Consider the following 15,199-nt stretch of genomic DNA (forward strand, 5'->3'; position numbering starts at 1 on the left):
AATGGGTGGCATGGTGGAGTACACTTGTAATCCCATCACTGGGGAAGTACAGACAGACCCCTACTCAGTGACCAACCTACTTGGCAGGTTTCAGGCCAGTGAGAGATCATCTTGGGAAACCATGTGGACTGCAAGAAGAACGACACCCAAGGTTATTCTCTGGCCCCCATGTGCACCGGCACACATACATATACAATCACATTCACGTAAAGCAAAACGAGAGAATCCTGGGTGACACGGATTGAGAGTCACAGACAAGAATAGCTACGATTTTATTTAGAGTTCTGTGAATGAGGCTGTAGCATTCAATACTGCCCCCTAGACAACATACACCCTAAAAAATTATGTTCAGATAAAGCCCCCCCCCACCTTTACTGGAGGAATCATGCCAACTCACCGTGTGAAGAGAGTTTGATTTTTCTTACAAACCTTTATGCATTAAAAAAGCAGTGTGAAGTATTGTACAATCAAAGTGCCTTCTCTGATACAAATGGATGGTGGAAAGGAACAGGATGCACCCTCCGTGGGGGTCACATGATGGGTGGTAAAATGTTCGTGCTCTTGGGGGAGGAGGTGCACTGTTGTTCTGCAGACACCTCTGGCCCAGCAACAGTCTCTGGCTTTCCAGAAGTTTCTGCTAGATAAGGCAGCTGGACTGTGTCAGCCGTGTGCTGGAGAGAGCTCTGCTGTTTGCCTGAATTCTGACCGGGCTTCTCAGTGTCGTCTTTTAGTTTGTCTGTGGTTTCTTTGGTGGTCTCATCTGCAGGAAGGAAGGGACGCTGTGCGTTAGGCTTTACGACAGCTGTGAGAACTGAACATTCGGTGAGCAGCATTATTCTGAGCCCTTGTGCTGATCCATGAGATCCTCTCCCAAACCTCACAGAATAAGCACTGTTGTCTTTTAAGGAGAGGTAAATTGCCCAAGAGCCACACCTGGTACTGCAGAAGCAGAATTTGATCCCACTTGAGTCCAGCGATCTGTCTTTCTAGGCTACACTGCAAAGAAAAATTTGTCTTATGCCAATATATGTCATTACAGTAATGTAAAGGGGGCTGGAGATAACATAGCAGTCAAGAGCATTTGCTGTTCTGCCAGAGGACCAGAGCTCCATTCCCAGCCTCCACATGCAAGGTTCCAGCACACACACTCACCAATAATAAAGTATTTCTTTAAAAGGACATAAAAGATGGTCATAGGACACAAGGGGTAAGCATAATGAAAGAACAAGGAAGGAGAAGGGGACTCGAACATTGAAAAGTGGAAAATCCTAATGGCAAGAGGCCAAACAGAGGGATCCAGCTACAACAAGGTCTCCCGAAAGAGGAAACACACAAAAACAAGAAATGGTAAGCTCATGATGGTGTGGTGAGGGCTGAATTAGCCCACATCCCGTGAAGACATCAGGGCTGGCTTGACCCCTGCCTTGCTCCTGAGACTGTACCTGTTTTGCTTTCGCTGGAGTGACGCTCTTCCGCCTTGTTCTTGCTTATCTCAGAAGACGTACATAAACTGGACTTCCTTAGGATCTGTGGCCTGGGCCGCGTTTTGAGTTTCCGTGGCTCGTGAATCCAGGCATGCTTGAGGGCTTGGTCAGGGGTCATGCGCATAGAAGGCTCCCATCTGGACACCAAGACAGCCCAACATGAGTTGGTTACTGTTGACTTTCCATTGTAAAATGTTTTGTAAACCTAATTAAGATGTTTTCCGTTTTCAAAGATATCAGAGAGCAGAGGTGATGGCATAATTGTAAAATGGCTGCAAACAACTATTGATATTTTTTAAAGAAAAGGTGAATTATCATTATTATTATTATTATTATATAATACTAAATTAATACCAAATTGTCTAGGACCCCTAGAAATTCTCTTGCAGGAAATATTGTTTAGTCTGGGGATGTAGCTCAGCGGTTGAGTGCCTGCGTACAAGCCCCTGAAACAAACAAAGGAATGTTAAAGAATCCTAGCCAATGAAACGTAGGATTTGGCAAGTTAAGATGGAAACGAGATGCATACTTCTCAGACTGTGGGATCTGGGACTCCAAAGATAAGGGGGAAATTGTAGAATATCAGATTCATACGGGGGCAGAGCCTGATGGTGCACGCTTAATCCCAGTTCAGGGGGAGGGAGATGGTGGAGGCAAGAGGATCAGAAGTTCAAGTCCAGCCTCAAGTATGTACTGAATTTGTGGATAGCCTGTGTTACATGAGATACTGTATCAAAAAAAAAAAAAAAAAAAAAAAAAAAGAAAAAAAAAACTGCATTTTACAGAACCGAGTATCTGGTTTGTTTGTTTTTTCACGCTAGATAGCAAACCCGGGCCTCGAGTACTCTCGGAAACGGCTCTGCCATTGAGTGTCACTCTAGTGCTTTTCCGTCTTATTTTGGAAAAGGCTCTTACTCAGCCAGGGTTGAACTCAGACTTGCAATGCTCCTGTGTCAGCCTCCAAGCAGCTGGGTTTGTGTACATTTGCCATCTAACTCGGCTGAGAAACACTCATCTTCAAGAGGGTTTCATGTTCAATCTTACTGAGCCAAGACTGGCTTATTTCCCTGTAACTTCCACCCGAGTCTAAATTCTACCCGTTAGCGTTAGACGGGATAAAATAGCTGACCCTTCTCTTAGGTCCTAGTCCTTTCAACTCTGAAAACACCCATTTCTCCAGAAGAGCGACAGATAGACACGCTCTTCTGCCAGCGCCAAGCCTTCACAGTCACCACTGACTGTTCGCTATACACGTGGTTCTGTCGTCCGGCCACCTCATGGCGGGCACTTCCATGTCTTGCCCATCATGCTGGGCAGAGCTTCCAGCTCCAGGGAGGCAGTACGAGCATTCTAGACTCGTCAAAGTCATCAGCTGCAAAGCCCTCGGCTGTGAAATGAACTGCTGCTGCTGAGCTCTATCTCCTCCGCTGAACTTCTGCTGTCAGCCTCCAAGACTGCATGGCAGGGCTTCGTGTGTTCCGTCTCACCCTGTGGGCTTTGGCTCAGAACCTCTAGTCCGCCATTCCAAAGCTTTGCTCCTTGGGCATTACAGGCTGAGTAACAGTCCCTGTCAGCATTACTGCCTTATGAGTTCAGAGCAATTGATCCTTTACAATAAATAAATAAATAAACAAATCAAATCAATAAATAAATAAATAAAATCTGTTTTGCTCCCGGACTACTATGTTCCAGATGGTTAGAGTTCTGGGTAACAACTACGCCAAATCCAGTTAATATCCTCTCTCTCTCTCTCTCTCTCTCTCTCTCTCTCTCTCTCTCTCCTCTCTTTTTTTTTTTTTTTTTGAGACTGGGTTTTTCTGTAGCTTTGAGGCCTGTCCTGGAACTAGCTCTTGTAGACCAGGCTGGCCTTGAATTCACAGAGCTCCGCCTGTCTCTGTCTCCTGTCATTTTTTACAGGACATTTATTCTATAGCCTCAGCCGGAGCTGGAGTAACAGAGAATAGAGATGCGGTACCAGAGCCTTCCCTGTGATTTCAGGTGGAAAACAGCATGACTTCCATGGATGAGAGGGTTCTTCTAGCGATGCTGTTTGCCCTCTGGACTGCTGCCTGAGTTCTCGAAGCCATAAGTGCCCAGAGTGTTTTGCTAAAGTCACTCTGCCCCCCCCAGAAGAAGAGCAGCTGTAAAGATACACTCTCCTGAAAGCACCGAACAGCTGGAGTGCTGATGGCTGGAAGGTACCTTAGCAACACTTCATTTTGGAGGATAAGAAACAGGCCAGAGAGCAGTGGTGACTGCTGAAAAGGCACATGGCCAAGCTACTTAGACTCAGCAGAGACGGTCTGGCAAGTCTCTTAAGCAGCAGCCGTGGCCAAGCTCTGCTGAACACCATAGTGCTGGAACGGGACTGCCTGCATCACGGCCCCTCCTTGTTCGTGAGGGTGTGGCTCAAGTGCAGAGCTTGATTTCTCAGAGTCTGAGTGTCAGCTGTGCGCGGCAGTCCGCAGCTCACCCTACCCCTAACTGCCCGGTTTGTGGAGGTCTGGACGCTAAATCCAGCCATTCCCAGAGCCCGTGTATGCTGCATAGCTTTGCATACAATACAACAGACCTACTGAAGAGCTGGCCTCAGCTCATGAAGTGCCAGGCGGTAGGACTTACAATCTCTGTCAGGCCGTTTGAGACTAAGAGAGTGACAGTCTCTACACACACACTTTCCAGAGAAAATGGCTGAACTTCTGAGCATAGACTGTAGGCGGACCAGATACAGATACGCATTAAATCACTTGAAGACTTCAAAGCTCTACCGTGAGAACAGAAGAGTGCCTGACTCTTCCACTTATCCCCCAGCCTTAGACATCCATTGGCAAACATGGGAAAGCATAGTACTTAACAGTTAGGAAACCCACAGGCAAAGACACCCCGACAAACTCACACCAAACACCTTCTGAGAAAGTCTAGGAAGCTGGAGTCGTAGGTTTTCAGCACCATCGTGAGATCCTTGGAGTCTGGGTATCTTTTCTCTCCCCTGTTGTTGGTTATATTTTTGGGAAGACCTTTGGAATCTTCAAAGAAACAACATTCTGTATTTAGTTCCAGGTGTAAATATCCACCCAGCACTTCACAGCTGACCACTCAATCATGCCGCCTCTTGGCGGCCTCCCTGCAGCTCTTGTCCTCTGTGTGGCATGCCTGTCCCTCTCCACCCTTCTCCGCCATGCATACAGACACACCCAACAGTCTCAGCCAGATTGAAAAAGTCCACATATCTCATCTAGTAAATACAACTCATGCCAAATGCAAGGTTTTCTACTATCCTGTATGCTCTGTCTGAGCCCCTTCCCACATTGAGCGAATAGTTTCAATTGCTGCCACTGGGGGGTGCTAATGAATAAAAATCTATTTCAAATGGCAAAAGGAGGTTATATCTTCTTGGGTTATCTATGCCCTTGCTCCTTCATCACTATCCTAATAAAGTAAAAAAATGAGGCCATTCATGGGGCAGAACACATGTACCCACGCAAACACACCCCACCCCTGCACACACAAACCTAATAACAATAATGATAACAATAATAATTCTCCATAACAGTAGACTGTAACAGTAGAATTTTCCACTATGCCAGAAATTTCTGCCCTGATTTTTCGGCACGGTGCATAGCAAGAAAACGTTTGCGAAACACCTCTAGGAGGGCGTATCTTTTAACCTTTTGTGGATGCAGTTACTAGCTGATAGATCTGAGGAATAGGGTCTTCCACACTCCTGGTATTGTACTGTTAGGATCCCCTTTCACTGTGAGACACTATCTGTCGTCCTATTGGGTACCACTTAGCTTCTCTTCAGTTCCTCATCACCCTTCCATATGGGAGAAGAAAGTATTTGTCTGTCTGTTTGCCTAGGGTCTGGTAGGTGTCTTCAAGTCCAGTGACACCTCACCAGACACAAAGGGACAAAGAGATCATGGAACTTACCAAAGAATATCTGTCTCCTGGAGGCCGTCTGAACGAGGTGGGCAGGTGGCAGGCCCAGCACCTTCAACAAGTACAGTGTGGCTGTGTCACTATTGCAGAGTCACAAATTCAAAGGCTGTCGAGATCTAGGTTGGACTCTGGCCAAACTTTGTCTTTTACATTTAAGGTTCAAAAGATTTAAGTAACAACATCGCATCAGTGGCAGAGCAGACCCAGGGACTAAGTCTTGCAATTCCTACTCCAGGCTGCCTCAGTAGCCTACAAATGAACACTGACCATGCTCAACAGGTAAGACATGGTGGTAGCACCCACGTCCCTTGTCAGTTCCATGCAGACCACAGTGAATGAGCAATGCCTTCTCCCAGGGTGAAGCACTGGGTTGGGACAGGGGGAAAGAGATCAGCCCTGGATCCTGAGACAACAAAAGAACATTCTTGGGAAGAAAATTTAGTGCTGACTGGTGACTGGTTTTTCTGAAACTTGCATGCGTCTGAGGCAAAGGGAAATTAGCCAGAGTACTCTCTGCCCTGGTTGGTAGGCACAGCGTAGGCATAACCCTGCCCTCTGGGTTCTGCAGCCCTTCAGAGGTCCAAAGGAAGCAGAGTGGGTCCTGAAGCAGTAGGGAACACACGTCACTCCAGTGTCCCATGTGTTAGAAGCAGGGACGGTTCAAGTGTATTCAGCCTTAGCAATACATGCCCTGACCCTCCTTTTCAGTGGTCCACAGCAAACAATGTGGCATGCCTTAAGGATAAATCCAAGGCTGGACCCTGGTTTACTACCACTTGACTGCCGCGTCCAGCTATTTTTACCTCCATCTTTTCAAGGAGAAAGAAGAAGAAAGCAGGGGAAAGGTGCAGTTGTTTAAGAACCCAGTCACTTGATTTTTAGGTAGATTGGGTGGCTACCAGATCACACTGGCTTCAGTACTGTTAGTATCGCCATCATGGTGATGTATTTGAAAGACTAGCGTCACCGTTTTATTTTAATATGTCAGTATTTACAGTGAGGGAAAGGGCATCATCAGCAACTGTTTAAAACATGATGAAAAAGTTAGCTCTCGGCTCAGCCAAATACAAGAGGTACATCGTTTCAAAACTACGTTCAGAAGTACGGGAAGTGTGCAGGGCACTGCCCTTGCTGGGTCTGATGAAGCCCAGTGTCTGAGAATGGACCTTATCCCCGGACATCATCTATGCTGGTGGCTGACCCTCCCCTCACCTCCATGATGCAAGCCAGCTGCTCGACCTCATTCTCCCCAGGGAACAGTGGGTATCCGGTGTATAGCTCCGCCATGATGCAGCCCAGGCTCCACATATCGATGGCCATGTTGTAGGGGTGGCCCAGAATCACCTCTGGGGATCGGTAGAAACGGCTTTGGATGTACGTGTACACTGTGGTGCAAAGGGAGAGAAACCTCACCACAAAGCTTTCTCCAGATGCCTCTGTGGTGGCTAATTTAGAGCACCGCCCTCTGTGGGCTTCTTCCATTATCTACCAATAGATGAAACCTCCCAGAAGCTGATTGTTACCCCCATTTTATTGATAAGGAACTCCAAAGGAGTAAATTCCAAGGAAGAAAATTTAAATTAGCTCTTTTAAAAATAAAACTAAACATCAAAACCCCCTCCACCAACAACACACAAACCAACCTGCCATGTTGTGCCAGTGGTGTGTATGATACCACACACATTTATTCTTAGCATTCAGGAGATTAAGGCAGATGGATGAAAGTTCAAGGCTAGCCTGGGCTACTTGTTTAGTTCAAAGCTATTCTGGGCTAGATGCAAAGACCCTGTCTCAAAAATAAAATTTAAAAACCAGTAACAGCAAAAGAAACCCTTAAAGCTAATACAAACTAAGTGCTCAAGTTTTGGGTGGACATTTTCTGAGAGCATTCCTATTATTTGCTGTGGAAGTAAACAAGTCACAGTTGGAAAGCAAACCTGCAAAACATCATTTAAATTTAGAGCCAGGTCAGATCTCCCATTGGCTCACAAGGCTGAGACAAGAATTGTGAGTTCCAGGCCAGCCTGGGCGTCATATTGAGACCCTGTTTGTTTGGGTTTTTTTTAGATCATAATTTAGGTTGAATTGATACATTATGTATGACTCGTGTGACATGAAGCACAGAGACAAAGACTCGGCAAAGCTCAGCAGTGGAGGACACACAGGCAACGATGCTACAGGAACCCTGGATGTTATAGGGGAGAGGCTTGGAGGCAGAAAGATGGAACTTTTGGTGGTCTGCACATGATCATGATTTCTGATTATTGGGCAGGTGCAGAGCAAGGAAGTGGTCATGTAAACATATCCCTGTTGTTAAACTGGTCAAGTGAAGATGAACTAATTCTCAACATCAAGATTTCATTATTCAAAAATAGATTATTCTACCCTACTTGCTTGTAAAACTGATTTGCCAGCACTTATACACACATATTTTCACTTTGTTTGGCTTGTATTTGTTTGTAAACAAGGTCTCATGTAGCCCAAGCTGGCCCCAAACTCACAATGTAGCATTGAATATTACCTAGAACAGTGGTTGTCAACCTTCCTAATGCTGCAATCCTTTAATACAGTTCCTCATATGTGGTGACCCCCTAACCATAAAATTCATAAAGTTATTTTTGTGGCTACTCTGTAACTATAATTTTGCCACTATCACGAATCGTGATGTAAACATTTTGGAGATAGAGGTTTGCCGAAGGAGTCACAACTCCTAGGCTGAGACCTGCTGATCTAGAACTTCCCACCCTCCTGCCTCTCCCTCCCCACTGCCAGGATTTCAGTTGTGTGCCACCATGCCTGGTTTATTTGGTGCTCGGATTAGACCCACGAATTCCTAGGTATAAATAGGCAACCATTCTAAAACTGAGCTACAGCCCCTATCTTACACAAGGCATTTTAACATTTAGAAGGGTTTCGTGGCACATATCTGTGCTCCCAGCATCTGAGAGGCAGAAGCAGAATGACCTCTGTTTCCCAGGCAGCTTGGACTACATAGCCAGATCCTATCTCACTTTTATGAGACAATATTGGGTTTTTTTTGGTTCTGTCTTTTTGTGCCTAGATTAATGAGTGACATATAGAGGGGACTTGTTCTCTAGATCTGACTTGTAAAAGGCAAAGAGGCAGATAAATCCAGTTACGTCCAGTGAAGATTGTAGGAATATGCTCCAGGGTTCCCTTCTAGGTGTTGCGGGAGGTCCTTCCGCCCCTCCAACCAATAGCTGCTGTGATACCAGCCCATTGGGGTGTGGTCTCTCTCCCTTTAAAAAAGCGGCTATTTCCTCTGCTCGCTCTCTTCACTTCCTGCTCCACCGGAGACTAGACTCCCTTCCTGGTTGTGCAGATGGCTGTTGTCTGGGACGGTGATCTGTAAGTTTTTTCCCCTTTAAATAAATAACACCCTGTTAATCATAACTCCAAACTGGTGTGGCCTTGTTCGTGACTTACGCCTTCATCTAGGCTCTAGATTGAAAAGGTCTGGTGGAGTAGAAACTGTAGAGTGACTGGTTCCTAAAGTGCAACCTCTTGAGTACGCACCAGAAATTTGGATCTGATGCATGTTAAGGTGAGCGCCTGGGGACTGCTGTGTTCCAAGCCCTGGAGCGATGCTAAGCACATCTAGTCTGTTTGGGGACCACGGTGCTCATGGGTCATTCCACAGCCACCGACTATGAGGACTTCAGAGTCCGTATGCTCTTTGGACACAACTCTCTTCTTTTATACATGAAAAACTTGGACTCGGAGATGTGAAACACCTGACTCAAGTGTATGCTGGCAGTTGTGATGGCTGAACCCAGGCTGGCACCCAGGTAACCTGGCATGCAAATAGAAAGCACATATAATAGCAGAGCTTAGACAGAAAGCCTGGCAAAGGGCCTACCTTTCTGGTGTTCATAACAACTTGATCCAAAGTCAATAACTTTAACAGTGACCTGGCCCCGCTGATATAGTACGATATTTTCCTGGAGAAAAGAAGATACATGTTATGTTTATTTAAATTAATGTTACCTAGGCCCCCTCCTTACCTATATGTCACTCCTGAACAAGGACAGTCCCATTCAAATACAGCCCACCTCTAAGGTCCTCTTCCCACATCTTCTCCACTGCCCGTTGTCTTCCCTCCTGGAACTCCCCATTGATTTGTGGTCAGTATGTGATTTGGACCCAGTCTTCACTGTTTTATATTCCCTCATTTGTGTATATTTTGTCTCTCCCCTCCCTGGTTGTCCAAAAACTCCTGACAATATCAGTTTACTTATGTGTTCTTTGGCACCTGGTTGTTTGCTAAGGCATAAGGCCTTAAAAATATCATTAGCTGAATATGTGTAATGTTTATAAGAAATGCTATCATTAACACTCTGCTATGATAATATAGAACTAATACATTCATAGGCAAGTAGATAACAGATAGATAGATGATAGACAGACATAGAGACAGATACGAGGATTTGATGGGGCTCTACGGCTCTCATACTGAATTTCAGGGGCCAGGTGTGTAGTCAAGTCATGGATCAAGGCACAGCTCTGGCCTCTTGTCTCAACGTGAAACTGCTACTTAAGGCTAGAAGAGTAAGGTCCTAACTATGCCTCAAGGGTCTCCCTGTGAGATGATTGCTTACTGGGCTGACATGCACATAGGTCACAGCAGAGCGAGTCTGAAGCCTCTTGCTTTACAGAAGAATATCTGTTAACCCAGGGAGGATAGACGGCAGAAGTCTTAAAAGAGGAAGAACTTCTTGTGTGTCTCCAGCTCAATGAAGAGGCTCTATCACTAGATGGAGCCAGCCTTAAGCTGTGCCTTGCATCTTATATATCCCCACCAGCCTGTGGGCTGCAAATTTATTTGTTGACCTGCAGCACTATGGGGAGGTGGCAGGGACTTTAGGAGGTGGGGTCTAGTGAGAGGAAGTTAGTGGGGCTGGGCAGTAAAGGGGATACTGAGAACCAGCCCCACCCACCCCACTCTTTCTTCCTGGCCACCATGAAATGACGAGCTTCACTCTTTGCAATGATGTTTAGCTTCACCACGGTTCCAAAAATGATGGTGCCAACTGGCCACAGATTGAAACCATCAGCCATAACAAACCTTTCCTCCTCCTCAGAGGCTGGTTTCCATTGATATTTTGTCACAGCAATGGAAGATGGGCAGTCACACCGTCCCCCTTCTTACTGGGAGAGAGCTCTCTTAGAAGAGTACAAGGTTATGGGCACTCAGAACTCATGCACTGTAAACACTAAAGACACAAGAACAATCCCCTGCTCTTTAATACATATTTACCAAACACCCTCCTAGTTTGCGTTCCAGTTCCCAAAGGGACAGACTTACTGAGTACACTTGACTCCTGTCTCAAAGAAATCTGTTCCCTGATAATTTGGCTGGTGAAAAACTCGTGGATTTCCTTGGAGGAATCCAGCCCCCCCCCTCAACCAAATCTAAACACCATAGGTATTATGGGGCTGTTTGGAGCTGGAAAGGTAATTTTGGAACTGGGTGTGGTAGATAAATCAATATATTTCCATCCTTATGAGGCTCCAACCAACTACAACTATATCTCTCTATCTTGAAAAAAACTTTAACAACCATTTTTAGGGAGAAAGAGGGGAGAGGGAGGGCAAGTTGGAAACTGTGGCCTCTCTGAGTTAGGCTGGTCGTGGACCAGTCCTTCATATCTTGTCCCAAGCCACTGCTCTGCATTGACAGCCATTACCCATGTCACAGCCATTTGTTGTCTTCTATGTCTGGCAGCAGGTCCTGGGTCAGGTCCTGGGGACATAACGGTGAAAAGAAGTGGTCCCTGCCCTCAGGAGGAACTTGTAGTCCAGTGGGTGGCACAGATCTAGGAACCAATTCCTAGCCAGGCACAGTGGTGCATGCCTGTAGTCCTAGCACTTGAGGGAGGTAGAAGCAAGAGACTCAAGAGTTCAAGGTCAGCCTCAGCTTGATGTGGTGCTTAGGACAGCCTGAGTTCTGACTCAAAAACAAACAAACAAACAAAGAAAAAAACCCCAAATGAAACCCAACCCTCTTCCCAAAGAAGCAGTTCCTATATAAAGTGATCAGTACAGATATAGAGCTATGTATACAATGCCAGTAAGAATGAGAATTGAACGGAGACCATCTGCCTACATGTGTGCCATTGACAGGTGTCCACCAGTTTTGAATATGCAAAGTATGATTCTCAATAGGGATGTGCTACCATTACATGTCATGGTGAGTCTTTCCATTATGGCTGTGCATGCATCTCTCCAATAAGATTTTACTGGCTTTGTTTGTGGAGGCATGTTATAGAGTAATCTCCAATGCTCTCAATAAATATACAGTAATAAATATTGGGGAAAGGCAGTCTAAGGCAGGATGTCATGTATCTCAGGCTGGTCCTGAACTCCATATATAGCTGAGGATGATCTTGAACTTCTGATCTCCCACCAAACCTAACTGACAAGCATACTCTTTTTTAATGTTTTCTTATAATTTATCTTTTAAAAATAAATTTATTTTAAAAAGGAAAACAATCTTTTTTCATTTTACATACCGATCCCAGTTCCCACTCATTCTTCTCCTCCCATCCCCTCCACATTCCCCCACCACACCCCCATCCACTCCTCAGAGAGGGTGAGGCACATTGCTTTGGGAAAGGTCCAAGGCTCTCCCTACTATATCTAGGCTGAGTAAGGTATCCATCCAAAGAGACTGGGTTCCCAAAAAGCCAGTACAAGCAGTAGGGATAAACCCTGCCGTCTGCCCCAGCCATACAGCTGTCACTCACATCCAGAAGGTCTAATTTGGTCCTGTGCTGGTTCTGTCCCTGTCTGATCACAGTTGGTGAGCCCCCAATTGCTCAGGTAAACTGTTTCAGTGGGTGTCCCCATCCACTGACCTCTTTGCTCACATTCTCACTCCTTTATCCATATCTATCCCCATGCACAAAACTCAAGTCCAAATGGATTAAAGACCTCAATATAAATCCAACCGCACTGAACCTGATAGAGGAGAAAGTGGAAAGTAGCCTTCAACGCATGGGCACAGGAGACCACTTCCTAAATATAACACCAGTAGCACAGACACTGAGAGCAACAATAAATAAGTAAATGGGACCTCCTGAAACTGAGAAGCTTCTGTAAAGCAAAGGACACAGTCAATAAGACAAAAAGGCAGCCCAGTGAATGGGAAAAGATCTTCACCAACCCCACATCAGACAGAAGACTGATCTCCAAAATATATTTTAAAAGCTCAAGAAATTGACATCAAAATTCCAAATAATCCAATTTTAAAAATGGGGTACAGAACTAAACAGAGAATTATCAAAAGAAGAATCTCAAATGGCCTAAAGACACTTAAGGAAATGCCCAATATCCTTAGCCATCAGGGAAATGCAAATCAAAATGACTCTGAGATACCATCTACACCAGTCAGAATGACTAAGATCAAAAACATCAATGATAGCTTATGCTGGAGAGGATGTGGAGTAAGGGGAACACTCATCCATTGCTGGTGGGAATGAAATCTTGTACAACCACTCGAAATCAGTACGGTGGTTTCTCAGAAAATTGGGAATCCCTACCTCAGGACCCAGCAATACCACTCTTGGGACTATACCCAAAGGATGCTCCATCATACTGCAAGAACATTTGTTCAACTATATTCATAGCAACATTATTTCTAACAGCCAGAACCTGGAAAAAACTTAAATGTCTCTCAACCAAAGAATGGATTAAAAAAATGTGGTACATTAACACAATGGAGTACTATTCAGCAGAAAAAACAATGACATCTTGAAATTCTCATGCAAATGGATGGAACTAGAAAACACCATCCTGAGTGAGGTAACCCAGACCCAGAAAGATGAGCACGGTATGTACTCACTCATAAGTGGATACTAGCTGTAAAACAAAATAACAAGCCTATAGTCCAGGATCCTAGAGAAGCTAAGTAACAAGGTGAACCCTAAGGAAAACATACATAGATCCACCTGGAAAGAGGAAATATAAGATTGCCTGACAAAATTGGGAGCATGGAGTTTAGATGAGAAGGGAGTGTGGGAAGGGAGGAAGAGGAAGGAAGGGAAGGAGGGAGGAGAACTTGAGGGAACAGGATAGACAAGATGGAGGAAGGACAGAGATGAGAACAAGGAAAGAGGTATTTTGACTAAGGGAGCCATTATGGGGCTAGCAAGAAACCTGGCACTAGAGAAATTCCCAGGAATCCACAAGGATGACCCCAGGTAAGAGCCTAAGCAATAGAGGAGAGGTGCCCGAACTGGCCTTGCCCTGTAGTCACATTGATGAATATCTTTAATATCACCATAGAACCTTTTTCCAGCAAGGGATGGAAACAGAGGCAGAGACCTGCAGTGGAGTACTTGGGCTGAGCTCCCAAGAACACTCTTAAAGACTGCAGTAACTGGCAATCAAAAGTACCAAAGGAGAAAATCCAGACTCTTGGGACTTCTTGTAGTATGTCTTGATGCTCAAGACACCAGCTATGACCCACTTCTGTAGGAAAGCCCTCAGGTGTTCCTGTTCCTAGCTACCTCAGTACATCACTGTCCCCAGTATTTATGCTTTAGTCCTCACACTATCACCGTCTTTTAATGAACACCGTCTCACCTCCATCCTGGAAACCAGTGATGGCAGCCAGCCCCACCAGCTGGCCAGTTCGTACTCACCGGCTTGAGATCACAGTGGATGATTTTCTCTACATAAAGCATTTGTAAGCACTTCAGAACAGAAAGGGTGAAGCGCCGGACTATGGACAGACTGAAGCCTTGAAAGCTATTGTTCTTCATCAACTCGTACAAGTTGATTCTGAGAAAGAGAGAGAGGGAGAGTGATGTAGATGGCTGTCAGACATCATGCTCTGCTTGGAAACACACGTATACCTGTGTCACAGGGTTCCCTCTAATACCAAACATCATAAACCAGGAGGCAAGGCTGCACGATAGTTCCTCCAGCTCTTGGGTAAGACCCAGGGAGCCATCGACAAAGCAACCACGCCTGCCCCAGCATGTGTACTTCAACATCATGTCATGTATGGGAATTGAGAAGGGGCCAGTGGAAGCTCAGACAAACCAGGGAGCCCCAACTCTACCAAAGGTAAGCGTGGCTACTTAGCCCCTTCACTCTGGTTCTGCAAGAATGAAAACTGACGCTTCCCACGCCATCCTCAGTTCTCTAGAGTGCAGGAAAGGCTGCAACATTCCAGAAAGCTGTGCTGCATTGTATGAAATCTGCTGACTTGCAAGGTTTGGAAATGAATGCTGAGCATTTAAAAAACACACACACACACATTTGTGAGCGGATGACTTTTGTCTTCTCTGTAGACTTTAATATGAGAACAGGAAGGAAAGAGCATGTGTCAATACCTGGCCATTTCCTCCCCCGCTTTCATTTCTGACATTATCTGTCTATAGCAACATTTAGGAAGCCATTAGTCTTGGGGGTACAATACAAATAGGAGAGCTGGTTCTAGACACTCCGACCTTTGATGGTGAGTAACTCCCCAACATAGCTGGGTTTCTTACAGCTCTTTAAAATACAGTGACATCCTACCTGGGCATGGTGTTAAATGGCTAAGAGAGGCAGTCTATCCTGTCTAGTCTACTACATTGCATACTGGAGAGTAGACTATGCTTTGCAGTCACCAGATAAGGTGACCAGAACGTCCACTCGCTCGTTGAAGTGGACACTGTCATGAAAGTATCAAGCTACTAAATCAGTGACCCAGGAACATCTGGCTACTGAGCGCGCCCTCTCATCATTCTCCTTGGATCAAT

General features: G+C 45.4%; 1 protein-coding gene across 1 annotated transcript; it reads right to left on the reverse strand.

Annotated features, from left to right (window-relative positions):
• Window positions 1-176: 176 nt before the first annotated feature.
• Window positions 177-14,593, reverse strand: Dyrk4 (dual specificity tyrosine phosphorylation regulated kinase 4). Its single transcript, XM_050121999.1, has 7 exons — window positions 14,093-14,593; window positions 9,307-9,388; window positions 6,639-6,811; window positions 5,418-5,478; window positions 4,381-4,510; window positions 1,443-1,621; window positions 177-760 (listed from the first exon to the last, which is right to left on the reverse strand). Exons 1-7 carry the CDS (start codon window positions 14,210-14,212, stop codon window positions 531-533), a joined length of 975 nt encoding a protein of 324 aa, XP_049977956.1. The 5' UTR covers window positions 14,213-14,593; the 3' UTR covers window positions 177-530.
• Window positions 14,594-15,199: the final 606 nt, after the last annotated feature.

This window comes from Alexandromys fortis, unplaced genomic scaffold (assembly GCF_014885135.2).
Source record: "Alexandromys fortis isolate MF-2015 unplaced genomic scaffold, M_Fortis_MF-2015_v1.1 scaffold_208, whole genome shotgun sequence".
NCBI classification, from domain to species: domain Eukaryota; kingdom Metazoa; phylum Chordata; class Mammalia; order Rodentia; family Cricetidae; genus Alexandromys; species Alexandromys fortis.